The sequence below is a fragment of the Ascaphus truei genome, chromosome 2, assembly GCF_040206685.1.
Source record: "Ascaphus truei isolate aAscTru1 chromosome 2, aAscTru1.hap1, whole genome shotgun sequence".
In the NCBI taxonomy this organism is placed as follows: domain Eukaryota; kingdom Metazoa; phylum Chordata; class Amphibia; order Anura; family Ascaphidae; genus Ascaphus; species Ascaphus truei.
The window spans coordinates 474,681,409-474,699,429 of record NC_134484.1 but is presented as its reverse complement, the minus strand read 5'-3'; the positions used below and the strand labels follow the sequence as shown (position 1 = coordinate 474,699,429).

At 49.1% G+C, this 18,021-nt stretch overlaps 1 protein-coding gene across 1 annotated transcript in view; it reads right to left on the bottom strand.

The window, feature by feature from the left end:
• The window catches only part of LOC142488297 (SCO-spondin-like), a 403,111-nt gene that overhangs the window by 100,863 nt on the left and 284,227 nt on the right, over nt 1-18,021 (bottom strand). Inside the window, exons 77-83 of the mRNA XM_075588669.1 lie at nt 15,989-16,158; nt 15,844-15,890; nt 14,106-14,306; nt 13,007-13,177; nt 8,074-8,271; nt 3,715-3,811; nt 27-247 (exon numbers count right to left, since the gene is read on the bottom strand). Coding sequence (XP_075444784.1) covers nt 27-247; nt 3,715-3,811; nt 8,074-8,271; nt 13,007-13,177; nt 14,106-14,306; nt 15,844-15,890; nt 15,989-16,158 — 1,105 coding nt within the window. The remainder of the gene's footprint in view (nt 1-26; nt 248-3,714; nt 3,812-8,073; nt 8,272-13,006; nt 13,178-14,105; nt 14,307-15,843; nt 15,891-15,988; nt 16,159-18,021) is intronic.

Here is an 18,021-nt window from a genome sequence, read left to right as displayed (position 1 = left end):
CCAAATCATGCAGGTCGCTCTCTCACCCGGACAGTCCAGACTCTGGCAGTCTCTCTGCTGCTGGCTGTCTCCCAGGCAGTCTCGGCCCCCGTTCTGGGGTTTAGGGCTATCACACTCTCTGGATCGAGTGTGGGTTCCTTCTCCGCAGGTCTGGGAACAAGGGGTCCAGGAGGTCCACAGACCCCACCCACCATCCAGCCGACAGGAGGGATCCGGAATGCAGAGCAGCCGGCCACTGACACACGTGCTGAAAGCGACAGAGACAAGTCAGGGAGTCGGGAGCCTGAGAACAGATTGTACAGGGCAGAAGAAGAAGGGCTGAAGGAGCAGCTCAGTGAGTAAAGATACTGACTCTGTAAAGCAATGACACCGAGTTTGAATCAGGGGAACCTGGTTCAATTCCCGGTGTAAGCTCCTTGTGACCTTGGGCAAGTCACCTTATCTCCCTGTGCCTCAGGCACATATACAGTATCATCCTGGATTTCCCTCCGCTAACTCAAACTTAACATGTATTGTATTGTATTGTATGTCTTTATTTATATAGCGCCATTAATGTACATAGCGCTTCACAGTAGTAATACATGTGGTAATCGAATAAATAACAGATAATATAAATAACAGATCATGGGAATAAGTGCTTTAGACAAACATAACATTAAGGAAGAGGAGTCCCTGCCCCGAGGAGCTTACAATCTAATTGGTAGGTAGGGAGAACGTACAGAGACAGTAAGAGGGAGTTCTGGTAAGTGCGTCTGCAGGGGGCCAAGCTTTATGTATCATGTGTTCAGAATGTTCACAGTGCTATTCATATGCTTCTTTAAGCAAGTGTGTCTTAAAGGTGGGTCTTAAAGGTGGATAGAGAGGGTGCTAGTCGGGTACTGAGGGGAAAAACAGAGCTCCTCATATCTCCTCCCACACCCAGCCCCACCACCTACCTCTACATCACTGTTGGCAACACTATCATACACCCAGTATCACAAGCACGCTGACATGGGGTCACATTTGACTTCTCCCTCACATGCACAATGTAGCTAAGACCTGTTGCTTTTTCCTCCGCGATATTGCAAAGATTCGCCCTTTCCTCTGTTGCTGTACTGCTAAAACTCTGACTCAGGCCCTCATTCTCTCCGGTCTCGATTACTGCAACCTCCTGCTCTCCGGCCTTCCTGCCTCTCACCTGTCTCCCCTACAATCTATCCTAAACGCTGCCAGAATCACTCTACTCTTTCCTACATCTGTCTCCGCGTCTCCCCTCCTGAAATCCCTCTCCTGGCTTCCGATCAAATCCTGCATCTCACACTCAATTCTCCTCCTCACTTTTAAAGCGTTACACTCTTCTGCCCCTCCTTACATCTCAGCCCTAAATTCTCGCTATGCACCATTCTGACTCTTTGTTCTGCTCAAGGATGTCTTCTGTCTCCCCATTTTGTATCTAAAGCCCTCTCCCGCCTTAAACCTTTCTCGCTGACTGCCCCACACCCCTGGAATGCCCTTCCCCTCAATACCCAACTATCCACCTTTAAGACCCATCTTAAAACCCACCTCCTTAACGAAGCATATGGATAGCTCTGTGGCGGCTACTTTACACCTTATACATAAAATGATTTGTTATTTATATGATTGTCACGTGTATTAATGGCGCTATATAAATAAATATATATATATATATATATTACTCACAGAATATACTGTATATGTTCTAGAAAGTGGGACATACAGTAGTCCCAGAATATTAGGCAGCGGTCTGTTCAATTTTAGGGCAGAAAGTGTAAAAAGGGAAAAAATGATCCATTCCTCAGTTTCACGTTTGCTGAGACTGTGGGATAGAAACTCCAGGCCAGAGATTAATGGTTCTGGTTTCCCTCACCTGCTCTCCTAATTGCTAGAGCAGGTATTTAGAGCAGAGAAGGTTACTTTTTCACTCTGTCACCTAGAGCCTGGAGGCTGGGGGTATCGCAGCTCCCCTGCATCCAGTTCGGGGAGGACGCCCCCTTCACATACTGCAGCATCTGAGGATCTAATGGGATGCTGTCCCCATCTCACAGTTAAGGACTCAATGTTATTCTGTGTGTTAGTTTAAATTGGTAACTGGATTACCCAGACAATATAGCAGATAGGGAAATGCATGCGAGTTAGACGCCTGACAGGACCGGATGTTATTTTTAAGAGTTTATTTTGTTCTTAAAGTGACCGTGTTTAAAAATGTTTAGTGTCACTGATAGAGAAATAAACCGCTGAAGGTTGAGGGCTGAGGGCCCCTTGTGTGTGTACATGTGTTTGTCCCCCTTTTATACAAACCGAACCCTAGAAGACTGTGACAGGAAGAGCCTGGGCAAGCGGCAGCGCTACATAAAGGGAGCCGCCTGCCACAAAAGACAGTACAGACATACCCCGCATTAACGTACGCAATGGGACCGGAGCATGTATGTAACTATGTAACACAGGCATACCCCGCATTAACGTACGCAATGGGACCGGAGCATGTATGTAACTATGTAACACAGGCATACCCCGCATTAACGTACGCAATGGGACCGGAGCATGTATGTAACTATGTAACACAGGCATACCCCGCATTAACGTACGCAATGGGACCGGAGCATGTATGTAACTATGTAACACAGGCATACCCCGCATTAACGTACGCAATGGGACCGGAGCATGTATGTAACTATGTAACACCAGGCATACCCCGCATTAACGTACGCAATGGGACCGGAGCATGTATGTAACACAGGCATACCCCGCATTAACGTACGCAATGGGACCGGAGCATGTATGTAACTATGTAACACAGGCATACCCCGCATTAACGTACGCAATGGGACCGGAGCATGTATGTAACTATGTAACACAGGCATACCCCGCATTAACGTACGCAATGGGACCGGAGCATGTATGTAACTATGTAACACAGGCATACCCCGCATTAACGTACGCAATGGGACCAGAGCATGTATGTAACTATGTAACACAGGCATACCCCGCATTAACGTACGCAATGGGACCAGAGCATGTATGTAAAGCGAAAATGTACTTAAAGTGAAGCACTACCTTTTCCCCACTTATCGATGCATGCACTGTACTGCAATCGTCATATACGTGCATAACTGATGTAAATAACGCATGTGTAACAGGCTCTATAGTCTCCCCCCTTGCGCACAGCTTCGGTACAGGTAGGGAGCCGGTATTGCTGTTCAGGACATGATGACATGCGCATGCGTGAGCTGCTGTTTGCCTATTGGGCGATATGTACTTACTCGCGAGTGTACTTAAAGTGAGTGTCCTTAAAGCGGGGTATGCCTGTAGACAAGTTATGAGCACAGATCCCATTTGTGCCACATTAATGAGCGTAAGAAGAGTTCTGTATAAAGGTCCCCTGGCTGCAAAACGTGAACAAAACAATACTGCACCAGGTTTACCAAAACACAAACTTCATTTCAGTTGAATTCATTGATATAAATATGGTGCCATTTTTGCAAGTGTGTGACATTGTTTTCTAACATTAAAGAACGGCCATTAACAGTTCTGAATAAATGGGGAACACTGGCAGCTCAGGCCCTTTAATCGCTGCGTGAAGATATTTAATAACCACGGTATATGTGCTTATTTACAGTTTTAATACAGAGAAAAAACCATTGCGCCCTTCACAGCTCAACTGCAGGAGTCCCGCACATCTCTCTATAGAATCCATAGCAGCTATGTGACACTCACCAGGTTTGACAGGGACCTGACACCGTCTCCCCGGGCAGAGCATGTTCCCACGGGACAGGACCGGACCAGGCGGAGCCTGCGCCCGTCTCAGAAGCCTCTACAGGTGCGAAATGTACAAGAGGAAGTGAGAAAAATAGGCTCTTTACACAGTGAGAGTGCTCTCTTTGCACAGTGAGACGGCTCTCTTTGCACAGTGAGACGGCTCTCTTTGCACAGTGAGACGGCTTTCTTTGCACAGTGAGACTGCTCTCTTTGCACAGTGAGACTGCTCTCTTTACACAGTGAGACTGCTCTCTTTACACAGTGAGACTGCTCTCTTTACACAGTGAGACTGCTCTCTTTACACAGTGAGACTGCTCTCTTTACACAATGAGACTGCACTCTTTACACAATGAGACTGCTCTCTTTACACAGTGAGACTGCTCTCTTTACACAGTGAGACTGCTCTCTTTACACAGGGAGACTGCTCTCTTTACACAATGAGACTGCACTCTTTACACAATGAGACTGCACTCTTTACACAACGAGACTGCTCTCTTTACACAGTGAGACTGCTCTCTTTACACAATGAGACTGCTCTCTTTACACAATGAGACTGCTCTCTTTACACAATGAGACTGCTCTCTTTACACAGTGAGACTGCTCTCTTTACACAATGAGACTGCTCTCTTTACACAGTGAGACTGCTTTCTTTACACAGTGAGACTGCTCTCTTTACACAGTGAGACTGCTCTCTTTACACAATGAGACTGCTCTCTTTACACAGTGAGACTGCTCTCTTTACACAATGAGACAGCTCTCTTGAAGGTCCTGGTTTAATGTGGTGTCATTGTCTACTAAAATACTTCTTTATTAGTTAGAATACAGAATAAACCTGAGACTCATTTCTGATCTGAATATTTTTTCCTTATATTTTAGGTTGTCAAAAAAAATCCGTATTCCAGGGTAGGCCGAGGAAACCTTACGGGCCGCACACAGCTTTCCCCGGGGGAGGCCGAGGAAACCTTACAGGCCGCACACAACTTTCCCCGGGGGAGGCTGAGGAAACCTTACAGGCCGCACACAGCTTTCCCCGGGGGGAGGCCGAGGAAACCTTACAGGCCGCACACAGCTTTCCCCGGGGGAGGCCGAGGAAACCTTACAGGCCGCACACAGCTTTCCCCGGGGGAGGCAGAGGAAACCTTACGGGCCACACACAGCTTTCCCCGGGGAGGCCGAGGAAACCTTACAGGCAGCACACAGCTTTCCCCGGGGAGGCCGAGGAAACCTTACGGGCCGCACACAGCTTTCCCTGAGGGAGGCCGAGGAAACCTTACAGGCTCCACACAGCTTTCCCCGAGGGAGGCCGAGGAAACCTTACAGGCCGCACACAGCTTTCCCCGGGGGAGGCCGAGGAAACCTTACAGGCCGCACACAGCTTTCCCCGGGGGAGGCCGAGGAAACCTTACAGGCCGCACACAGCTTTCCCTGGAGGAGGCCGAGGAAACCTTACAGGCCGCACACAGCTTTCCCCGGGGGGAGGCCGAGGAAACCTTACAGGCCGCACACAGCTTTCCCCGGGGGGAGGCCGAGGAAACCTTACAGGCCGCACACAGCTTTCCCCGGGGAGGCCGAGGAAACCTTACAGGCCGCACACAGCTTTCCCAGGGGGAGGCCGAGGAAACCTTACAGGCCGCACACAGCTTTCCCCGGGGGGAGGCCGAGGAAACCTTACAGGCCGCACACAGCTTTCCCCGGGGAGGCAGAGGAAACCTTACAGGCCGCACACAGCTTTCCCCGGGGGGAGGCCGAGGAAACCTTACAGGCCGCACACAGCTTTCCCAGGGGGAGGCCGAGGAAACCTTACAGGCCGCACACAGCTTTCCCCGGGGGGAGGCCGAGGAAACCTTACAGGCCGCACACAGCTTTCCCCGGGGAGGCAGAGGAAACCTTACGGGCCGCACACAGCTTTCCCTTGGGGAGGCCGAGGAAACCTTACAGGCCGCACACAGCTTTCCCCGGGGGAGGCAGAGGAAACCTTACGGGCCGCACACAGCTTTCCCTTGGGGAGGCCGAGGAAACCTTACAGGCCGCACACAGCTTTCCCCGGGGGAGGCCGAGGAAACCTTACAGGCCGCACACAGCTTTCCCCGGGGGGAGGCCGAAGAAACCTTACGGGCCACACACAGCTTTCCCCGGGGGGAGGCCGAGGAAACCTTACGGGCCGCACACAGCTTTCCCAGGGGGGAGGCCGAGGAAACCTTACAGGCCGCACACAGCTTTCCCCGGGGAGGACGAAGAAACCTTACAGGCCGCACACAGCTTTCACAGGGGAGGCCGAGTAAACCTTACAGGCAGCGCACAGCTTTCCCAGGGGAGGCCGAGGAAACCTTACAGGCCGCACACAGCTTTCCCAGGGGAGGCCGAGGAAACCTTACGGGCCGCACACAGCTTTCCCCGGGGGGAGGCCGAGGAAACCTTACAGGCCGCACACAGCTTTCCCAGGGGAGGCCGAGGAAACCTTACAGGCCGCACACAGCTTTCCCAGGGGAGGCCAAGGAAACCTTACAGGCCGCACACAGCTTTCCCAGGGGAGGCCGAGGAAACCTTACAGGCCGCACACAACTTTCCCAGGGGAGGCCGAGGAAACCTTACAGGCTGCACACAGCTTTCCCCGGGGAGGCCGAGGAAACCTTACGGGCAGCACACAGCTTTCCCCGGGGAGGCCGAGGAAACCTTACGGGCCGCACACAGCTTTCCCCGGGGAGGCCAAGGAAACCTTACAGGCCGCACACAGCTTTCCCTGGGGGAGGCCGAGGAAACCTTACAGGCAGCACACATCTTTCCCCGGGGGAGGCCGAGGAAACATTACGGGCCGCACACAGCTTTCCCCGGGGGAGGCCGAGGAAACCTTACAGGCAGCACACAGCTTTCCCCGGGGGAGGCCGAGGAAACATTACAGGCCGCACACAGCTTTCCCCGGGGGAGGCCGAGGAAACCTTACAGGCCGCACACAGCTTTCCCCGGGGGAGGCCGAGGAAACCTTACAGGCCGCACACAGCTTTCCCCGGGGGAGGCCGAGGAAACATTACAGGCCGCACACAGCTTTCCCCGGGGAGGCCGAGGAAACCTTACAGGCAGCACACAGCTTTCCCCGGGGGAGGCCGAGGAAACATTACAGGCCGCACACAGCTTTGCCTGGGGGAGGCCGAGGAAACCTTACAGGCCGCACACAGCTTTCCCTGGGGGAGGCCGAGGAAACCTTACAAGCCGCACACAGCTTTCCCTGGGGGAGGCCGAGGAAACCTTACAGGCCACACACAGCTTTCCCCGGGGGAGGCCGAGGAAACCTTACGGGCAGCACACAGCTTTCCCTGGGGGAGGCCGAGGAAACCTTACAGGCCGCACACAGCTTTCCCCGGGGAGGCCGAGGAAACCTTACAGGCCGCACACAGCTTTCCCCGGGGAGGCCGAGGAAACCTTATAGGCCGCACACAGCTTTCCCCGGGGTGAGGCCGAGGAAACCTTACAGGTCGCACGCAGCTTTCCCGGGGGAGGCCGAGGAAACCTTACAGGCCGCACACAGCTTTCCCCGGGGAGGCCGAGAAAACCTTACCGATCGCATACAGCTTTCCCCGAGGGAGGCCGAAGAAACCTTACAGGCCGCACACAGCTTTCCCCGAGGGAGGCCGAGGAAACCTTACAGGCCGCACACAGCTTTCCCCGGGGGAGGCGCTATTAGACAATCTGTTGGTAGTAGACAAATAACAGCCTCTTACACTATCTATTGCCAGGATGCAGCCAGGGCAGATAACGGCTACAGCCCCACTTACCCCTTACACCCCCCCTTTACTTGGAGAGGGCTTCATGCATTGATATAGCGCAACCCATATGTGCAGGACTTCACAGGAGAGGCATTTGAGATGTTCGAACACATAATAGAGGCCGTTATACTCAATTACAAAGATACATGTAAGGTGTATGTGCAGAGACTTACAGATAACAAACGGAGGAGGTGTAAGTGGGGTGCTTTGTATTGGGTGCAGAGTGGGTAAGTAAGTGTCTTTAGTGATTGTGCTGCAGTGGTTCCAATGTTGGATGGATTTGGGTGGCGTGTACGACATTTTGTATAACGTTCACAGTAGCCGCCCCATGCCTGGGCTGGAGGATTTACTATGTGAGCAGAATAAGGAGGGGAATGTATTGTAAGAGATAACTATTTATTATAATTAAGTGGGAGTGGCGGCTTCCAGCCTTTGCTTCCCCCGGGCCCTCCATGCATTGCCCTCCATGCATTGCCCTCCATGCATTGCCCTCCATGCATTGCACCGTACTCTCTGCAGCCGCTCCTGCAGCGGGGTTCCTAGATGCCACACTCACCGAGCGAGCGGTTCTGGTATCTGCATCGGCACTCAGTGGGATCCACACACGCCCCGTCCTGCGCGAGCTGCCCGTCCGGGCACCCGCAGGATGGCTGGCACTCTGGGATGTCCAGGCACGCCGTGTCCCCGTGGAGGTCTTCGCAGGAGCGTGGGCAGGGCTTGCCACACTCGAAGTCCACCTGCCCCCCTCCACAGTCTGCAAAGAGAACGGGAACCCATGTCAGGGCCGAGGGACTCGAGAGACAAATAGCAGGAGCTGTTCTACAAAGATATCGGAGGCATGAGATTGTATATTACACGCACTGTGTAATGCGTTACTTTGTCTGCGGCTGTGATTGTGAAATAATACAGGGGCTCACGGACCAGCGGGAGATATTTGTACCTTGCACACACATCGTCTCTTGAATCATTTTGGCGGTGTCATGTTTAGGAAAGTGGATAATTGTGTTTTCTTGTATTAGGTCTGAGATGACTCGTCACACATGCATATACACCCTATACAGCCCTGTATCACACCCAATATAATGTCACACATGCATATACACCCTATACAGCCCTGTACCAAACCCAATATAATGTCACACATGCATATACACCCTATACAGCCCTGTATCACACCCAATATAATGTCACACATGCATATACACCCTATACAGCCCTGTATCACACCCAATATAACGTCACACATGCATTTACATGCTATACAGCCCTGTATCACACCCAATATAACGTCACACATGCATATACACCCTATACAGCCCTGTACCACACCCAATATAATGTCACACATGCATATACACCCTATACAGCCCTGTATCACACCCAATATAATGTCACACATGCATATACACCCTATACAGCCCTGTACCACACCCAATATAATGTCACACATGCATATACACCGTATACAGCCCTGTACCACACCCAATATAATGTCACACATGCATATACACCGTATACAGCCCTGTACCACACCCAATATAATGTCACACGTGCATATACACCCTATACAGCCCTGTATCACACCCAATATAATGTCACACATGCATATACACCCTATACAGCCTGGTACCACACCCAATATAATGTCACACATGCATATACACCGTATACAGCCCTGTACCACACCCAATATAATGTCACACATGCATATACACCGTATACAGCCCTGTACCACACCCAATATAATGTCACACGTGCATATACACCATATACAGCCCTGTATCACACCCAATATAATGTCACACATGCATATACACCCTATACAGCCTGGTACCACACCCAATATAATGTCACACATGCATATACACCCTATACAGCCCTGTATCACACCCAATATAATGTCACACATGCATATACACCCTATACAGCCTGGTACCACACCCAATATAATGTCACACATGCATATACACCGTATACAGCCCTGTACCACACCCAATATAATGTCACACATGCATATACACCGTATACAGCCCTGTACCACACCCAATATAATGTCACACGTGCATATACACCATATACAGCCCTGTATCACACCCAATATAATGTCACACATGCATATACACCCTATACAGCCTGGTACCACACCCAATATAATGTCACACGTGCATATACACCATATACAGCCCTGTATCACACCCAATATAATGTCACACATGCATATACACCCTATACAGCCCGGTACCACACCCAATATAATGTTACACATGCATATACACCCTATACAGCCTGGTACCACACCCAATATAATGTCACACATGCATATACACCCTATACAGCCCTGTATCACACCCAATATAATGTCACACATGTATATACACCCTATACAGCCCTGTACCAAACCCAATATAATGTCACACATGCATATACACCCTATACAGCCCTGTATCACACCCAATATAACGTCACACATGCATTTACATGCTATACAGCCCTGTATCACACCCAATATAACGTCACACATGCATATACACCCTATACAGCCCTGTACCACACCCAATATAATGTCACACATGCATATACACCCTATACAGCCCTGTATCACACCCAATATAATGTCACACATGCATATACACCCTATACAGCCCTGTACCACACCCAATATAATGTCACACATGCATATACACCGTATACAGCCCTGTACCACACCCAATATAATGTCACACATGCATATACACCGTATACAGCCCTGTACCACACCCAATATAATGTCACACGTGCATATACATCCTATACAGCCCTGTATCACACCAAATATAATGTCACACATGCATATACACCCTATATAGCCTGGTACCACACCCAATATAATGTCACACATGCATATACACCGTATACAGCCCTGTACCACACCCAATATAATGTCACACATGCATATACACCGTATACAGCCCTGTACCACACCCAATATAATGTCACACGTGCATATACACCCTATAAAGCCCTGTATCACACCCAATATAATGTCACACATGCATATACACCCTATACAGCTTGGTACCACACCCAATATAATGTCACACATGCATATACACCCTATACTGCCCTGTACCACACCCAATATAATGTCACACATGCATATACACCCTATACAGCCCGGTACCACACCCAATATAATGTCACACATGCATATACACCCTATACTGCCCTGTACCACACCCAATATAATGTCACATACATACAGTATACACCCTATACAGCCTGGTACCACACCCAATATAATGTCACATGCATATACACCCTATACAGCCCTGTATCACACCCAATATAATGTCACACATGCATTTACACCCTATACTGCCCTGTACCACACCCAATATAATGTCACACATGCATATACACCCTATACAGCCCGGTACCACACCCAATATAATGTCACACATGTATATACACCCTATACTGCCTGTACCACACCCAATATAATGTCACATACATACAGTATACACCCTATACAGCCTGGTACCACACCCAATATAATGTAACATGCATATACACCCTATACAGCCCTGTATCACACCCAATATAATGTCACACATGCATTTACACCCTATACTGCCCTGTACCACACCTAATATAATGTCACACATGCATATACACCCTATAAAGCCCTGTACCACACCCAATATAATGTCACACATGCATATACACCCTATTCAGCCCTGTACCACATCCAATATAACGTCACACATACATATACACCCTATACAGCCCTGTACCCCACCCAATATAACGTCACACATGCATTTACATGCTATACAGCCCTGTATCACACCCAATATAACGTCACACATGCATTTACACCCTATACTGCCCTGTACCACACCTAATATAATGTCACACATGCATATACACCCTATAAAGCCCTCTACCACACCCAATATAATGTCACACATGCATATACACCCTATACAGCCCTGTAACACGTCCAATATAACGTCACACATACATATACACCCTATACAGCCCTGTACCCCACCCAATATAACGTCACACATGCATATACACCCTATACTGCTCTGTCCCACACCCAATATAACGTCACCCATGCATTTACATCCTATACAGCCCTGTATCACACCCAATATAACGTCACACATGCATTTACATCCTATACAGCCCTGTACCACACCCAATATAACGTCACACGTGCATTTACACCCTATACAGCACTGTACCACACCCAATATAACGTCATATGTGCATTTACACCCTATACAGCCCTGTACCACACCCAATATAACGTCACACATGCATTTACACCCTATACAGCCCAGTACCACACCCAATATAACGTCACACGTGCATTTACACCCTATACAGCCCAGTACCACACCCAACATAACGTCACACGTGCATTTACACCCTATACAGCCCAGTACCACACCCAATATAACGTCACACGTGCATTTACACCCTATACAGCCCTGTACCACACCCAATATAACGTCACACGTGCATTTACACCCTATACAGCCCTGTACCCCACCCAGTATAACGTCACACATGCATTTACACCCTATACAGCCCTGTACCACACCCAATATAACGTCACACGTGCATTTACACCCTATACAGCTGCAACTGCCGGTTGTAGACAGCTTGCTAAACCCATCCAACGCTGCGAGATTCCTGCAGCCAGACAAATGGCCCATCGGATTAACACCGCGGGGGTCCCTGCATTGGAATGGGACTCACCCTGTGTGAATCCTACCGGGCTGCGAGTCCCATTCAAACGCAGGGACCCCCGCTGTGTTTATCCGATGGGCCATTACAGCTTTCTGTGGATCCCCACCCGAGTTACTGCCAGATGGCCACAGATTTTCCTTGGCAAGTAGTCTAAATCCGGCAGCTGCATCTGTACCGCGCTGTGCTTACCGTACACAACACAGGCAGAAGAAACCTCTTCCATGGACGAAGAGCTCACAATCAGTTTGTGTTTCCCAGGCAGCGAGTGCCGGGCTCGGGAAGGACACAGTAAGGGAAATCAAACATGCTTGGTAGGGACACCGAGGATATCCTAAATATAAAAGCTAGTCCGGGGTAAAATAGGGTCCATGGGGTTACAAATCGAGAGTAAAATGGGCAGACCAGGTGGGCCAAGTGGTTCTTATCTGCTGTTACATTATATGGGGGTTATTTACCAACCTGAAATAGTGCCGCTCAGGGCACTAATGCACAGAAACTCCCATTGACGTCACAGTTGTAGAAATGACTAAATTTCTGAAGCACAGGGCGTTAAGGTGAGTAGCCAGAGGCCACAGGAAGCTGAAACTGTGATTGGACCAGGACTCGCCCCCTTTTAAAGTCAGTGTCCTGACCACGAAGCTGCTGAGGGCAGGTGGTCACCGTGACCTCCATGAGGTTTGTCCTTCGTCTTCCTCCCTAAACCCCCAAATGACACTGATCTCACAGATTTCCCCCCCTCCTGTTACCTGAGCAGAGGGTGCTGTTATCCTGACAGGTACGGCTCTGCCTGGCCTCCCCTTGGCAGGGCGTCCCCCCGAACCGTGCTGGGGGGTTGTTACATTCCCGGGTCCTCACGGATTCTCCGGCACAGACATCGCAATGGGACCAGGGACTCCAAGGTCCCCAGCTGCCATTAACTGAGGAAATATAACACCACACGTTCTCGTACAGGAGATATCACAGGGGCGGCTGCATTAAGCACACACGGCTTTTTGCAGTTGAATTGGTGATTAAAGATCGATTCTGAACGTATTTCTCTTTGCATCAATATATCCCGGTAATAAGTCATTCATCTGCTCTCGGGGCTTATTCTTTGTATTCTGACGTGGCCCATCGGCGGTTTCTGGCGGAAATTCCCCTTCGATTAAATGGAGAATTTCGTCCAAAAACGGCTCAATCAGCCACTGTGGAATAAGCCCCGTAGTTGTGCATTAAGGAAGCATGGGGGGGTTGGATTGTGTGGGAGTGGGGAGTGGGTTTGTGTGGGAGTGGGGAGTGGGTTTGTGTGGGAGTGGGGAGTGGGTTTGTGTGGGAGTGGGGAGTGGGTTTGTGTGGGAGTGGGGAGTGGGTTTGTATGAGGGATTTTACATGAATCGCTGGAACCCTCAGTGGATCTGTCACAATCACAGTCTCTCACAACGGATTCTTTTCTCCTTTATCTGCATCAAAAAAATACAAATAATGCCTTAAATGTTCATATCCTCTCGGAGCTAACTGCAGGACCCTGGTCGGGATTCTTTTTAAAGTACAGTGCTGTATGGCTCAAGGAAAACGAAGGGAAACAGATGCAGAAATAGCACCAGATTTCTCAAAGATAGCACATTTATACTCAAATCTGTTTATACAAAAAGCTACTTCTCCAAAACCCAATATAATGTGTATATAGTTATGGCGGTATGTGTTTCTGCCCCTACGCTATATGTTTCTAACACTCAGCTATGCGTTTATGCCCCTACGTTGTGTTTTTCTGTCCCTACGCTGTGTGTTTCTGCCCCTACGCTGTGTGTTTCTGCCCCTACGCCGTGTGTTTGTGGACAGGCTGTTTGCAGGGTTTCAGTTCTTTACCTGGACAGAAAGAGGCTGAGGGGCACTCCCTCCTCTCCAGCTGTACCCCGGTTTCTCCGTAAAACTGCTGCACCCCCTCGCACTGCGCTCCCCCCTCCTGAGGTTTGGGGCAGGCGCAGCTCCGATATCTCGTCACCAGATCTGTGCCGCACGTCTTCGAGCAGGGAGTCCAGTCTGACCACTCGCACCACCCACCGGGCACTGGGAGAGAGGGCAGGAGAGGCATGAACTCACACCATAAAACCAAGACCTTTCAGGACTGTCAGGAGTGACAGGAGCCAGCCCGGCCGGCAATACGGATCCCTCAGGAGCTGCCGCAGCGAGAGACACTTTTATTACAGGAATCCTAAATATTATTTTACAAGTATCACACTAATACAGGGGTTTCCAACCCTTATTTGGTTAAGGAGCCCTAAGTGAAATTCGGAGGAACCCCAACCCTCTCTAATAGCGCGTCTGATATCAGATGCATTGTAAATTCTTCTGTATTTGATAACGTTTTCAAAATGACCAGAAAATAAAGAAAAACCCTTTAGGGATACCCGGGGAACCCAAGGGTTCCTAGGAACCCCTGTTGAAAAATACTGCACTAATACTGAATATGTCAGACTTGTTTAACATCTTCACTGCCAGAGCAGCCTTCAAATCAATTCATGGCTCCAGACAGGCTTGGATGGACCATCGGGTGCCCGGGGATATCCCAGGCTGGACACAGCATCAGGTGTTCCTCAAGGTCCAGGCTAGCCTAGTCTTCCAGGGACGAGCAGGAGAATCTGGCATGGCTGTGTGTGAGTGCGGCTGCAGGACAGAACATTTAGTCTGCTCGGTGTAAGGGGCTGTGTTACACTCAGTGTTACGCCGTGGTACATAAAGGGGTTCACATGCTGTAATTTACTGAGGACAAACAAGCTCACAAGTCTAGAACCAAAGTCTGTGTGTTATATCGCATTATGTTTTGTGTGATTGATTAAGAAAATGTAACAACACGAACTATAGACTGGCCAATGTGTCATCAGCCTATCCGATTATAATATTTCTCTGGTATCTCAGGTGTAACCATAGTTTGTGCTCCGGTCTCTCTCTGTAGGACCTGTGGATAGGGTGGAGCTGTGACATGGTGGCAGAGGAAGAACTACACAGGAAACAGTATGTATTGATAGTGTAGGACCTGTGGATAGGGTGTAACTGTGACATGGCTGCAGGTTTAACATGTTTTGGTCAAATGCTTGAACTAAATGACCAGTACTTATGAGGAAAAGAAACTAAATAAATGAACGAAATAACGTGTGATGCATTGAGGCTTCTTTGTATAATGTTGAAGTGGATGAACCGGATTTGAATCCCAGTGTAACTGAGTGTCACTACTTCCCTGTGCCTCAGGTACTACAATGCGATTGTAAGCTCTTCAGGGCAGTGACTCATTGTCCCTGAAACATTCTATGTGCAGAGCTGTGTGCCCTATAAGTGCAATAAGCACACAGATACCCAACAAGCTCTGAGAAACCCCAAACATTACCACATAATATGCATAGGTATATAAGTGTATATATTGGCTATAAGTGCAATGTAAGAAACCGATATTAGAACGATTATTATTTGGCTAGATTCACTCAATTGCACGAGGATTATTGGCTGCACAGATATACTTCAAATGATCTGCAATGTGAATGCACAGAAGAGCCATCTCCATCCAAACCCGGAGGTATCTCAGAGTCCCCCACCCCCCGAAGTTACTCACCGGCACAGGAATGATTGGTGCAAGACATGGTGCCGTTCAGACAGGTGCTGCAGAAGACAAATCAGATAACAAGTCAGGAAGGGGCCGGGACAGGGACAAGGGCTAAACAAGGACCTTTTAGAAGGGCTCAGAACAGTGATCCTACCAGTTGTTGCAGCCATCCCTTTGTGGGACGGTGTCCCCTGGGAGGTGTCTCTCTCCGGTCAGAAGGTCCAGGCAGGTGCAGTCCTGCCGATGCACACAGGCTGTGCCGTTGTCACCCAGCACCTGCCCTGCAGGGCAGTAACAGCCAGGCTCACAGCCCCACATGCAGTGCTGAGGGGCACAGGAGAGAGAATCCATACACATGATCATCACCCACATCACCAACCCAAGCAGGGCTCTTTCCTGAGACCCCTTAGAGCCCATGCAAGTGAATGGGCCATAAAGGGCCATCCTTACTCAGCAGCGCTGGACCGTTTAGTAAATATGGGCCGGTCTAAAGATAATTACATGTTTATGTGGCATTTCATTTTAGCCCGCACTTATAGTCCAGGCGACACGACGTCGCGTCAAAACAAATGCTTGGTCGCGATCGCTGGAAGTCAATTCAATTCGATTTTTTCAGCAACTGCAGAGTGACGTCAGCATCGCCGTTGACGGGACTATAAGCGCGGCCTAAGCCCTGAGATACAGAGGCTTATGCTCTATAATATCGGTACCATGAATGGCCAGTCTGGTTCAGTCCTGGTTTCTATCTCCAACTTATAAGGATTTCTTGAGTTCTTTTAAAAAACTACAAATCCCAGAATGCTTAGGGTTGGGAGTTTCAGAACAGGACTGCGCCCAGCTGTACTTAAGATGGGCAGCGAGCCGACAGGTGTATTTCTTTGTGACATTTCATTCCAATAGAATCGGGTTAGAAATTGGCATTGTGCCCTAACTAGTGCCAACAAAACAGGAAAAATTCAGCGTGCACAGAAAATAAACAGGAAATAGTCAGCGTGCACAGAATATAAACAGGAAATCGTCAGCGTGCACAGAATATAAACAGGAAATAGTCAGCACGCACAGAATATAAACAGGAAATAGTCAGCGTGCACAGAATATAAACAGGAAATAGTCAGCGTGCACAGAATATAAACAGGAAATAGTCAGCGTGCAAAGAATATAAACAGGAAATAGTCAGCGTGTACAGAATATAAACAGGAAATAGTCAGCGTGCACAGAATATAAACAGGAAATAGTCAGCGTGCACAGAATATAAACAGGAAATAGTCAGCGTGCACAGAATATAAACAGGAAATAGTCAGCGTGCACAGAATATAAACAGTAAATAGTCAGCGTGCACAGAATATAAACAGGAAATAGTCCGCGTGCACAGAATATAAACAGGAAATAGTCCGCGTGCACAGAATATAAATAGGAAATAGTCAGCGTGCACAGAATATAAACAGGAAATAGTCAGCGAGCACAGAATATAAACAGGAAATAGTCAGCGAGCACAGAATATAAACAGGAAATAGTCAGCGTGCACAGAATAGAAACAGGAAATAGTCAGCGTGCACAGAATATAAACAGGAAATTGTCAGCGAGCACAGAATAGAAACAGGAAATAGTCAGCGTGCACAGAATAGAAACAGGAATGTGTGTAGCCATGCATTATAATGGACTGCAGACATCTTCCCTGTTGGCAGTAAGCCCTGGTAAGTACAGGCCTGCCAGCAGTAGTTATGGAAGTTTTCCCTCACACCCTGGTGAGGTGCCCTGTGTATGGATGGGAGTGGCTACATGCTCTGAGTCCCTGGATAGTGACATCAGAGATGTGCCTGCCCCCTGAGGTATAAAGGGCACAACACTGTCAGTTTAGTGTTGTTGCAAAGTGTTGACAAGTAGTTGTTGGAGCAACGTATTGAGAGTGCAATATAGTTTGTGACCCTAGTGCTGTAACTAGTGGCACGAATATTCTAATCAAGCCTGTCTAGGCCACCCTGTGTCCAGGGACCTGGCACAGGGGTGATCTCCAAGAAGGGAGAGGGGACCCCACTTCAATTGAGAAGGGTAGTACCTGGCAAAGGGACAGCACGGCGGAATGTGCGGCTGAAGCTGAGAGCTGCATGGGGCGGTCTACTGTGATCAGTTCATCAATAAAGATGCCCTTGTTAAAGATACCCCCACTGTGTGAGTGTGAGATTACTC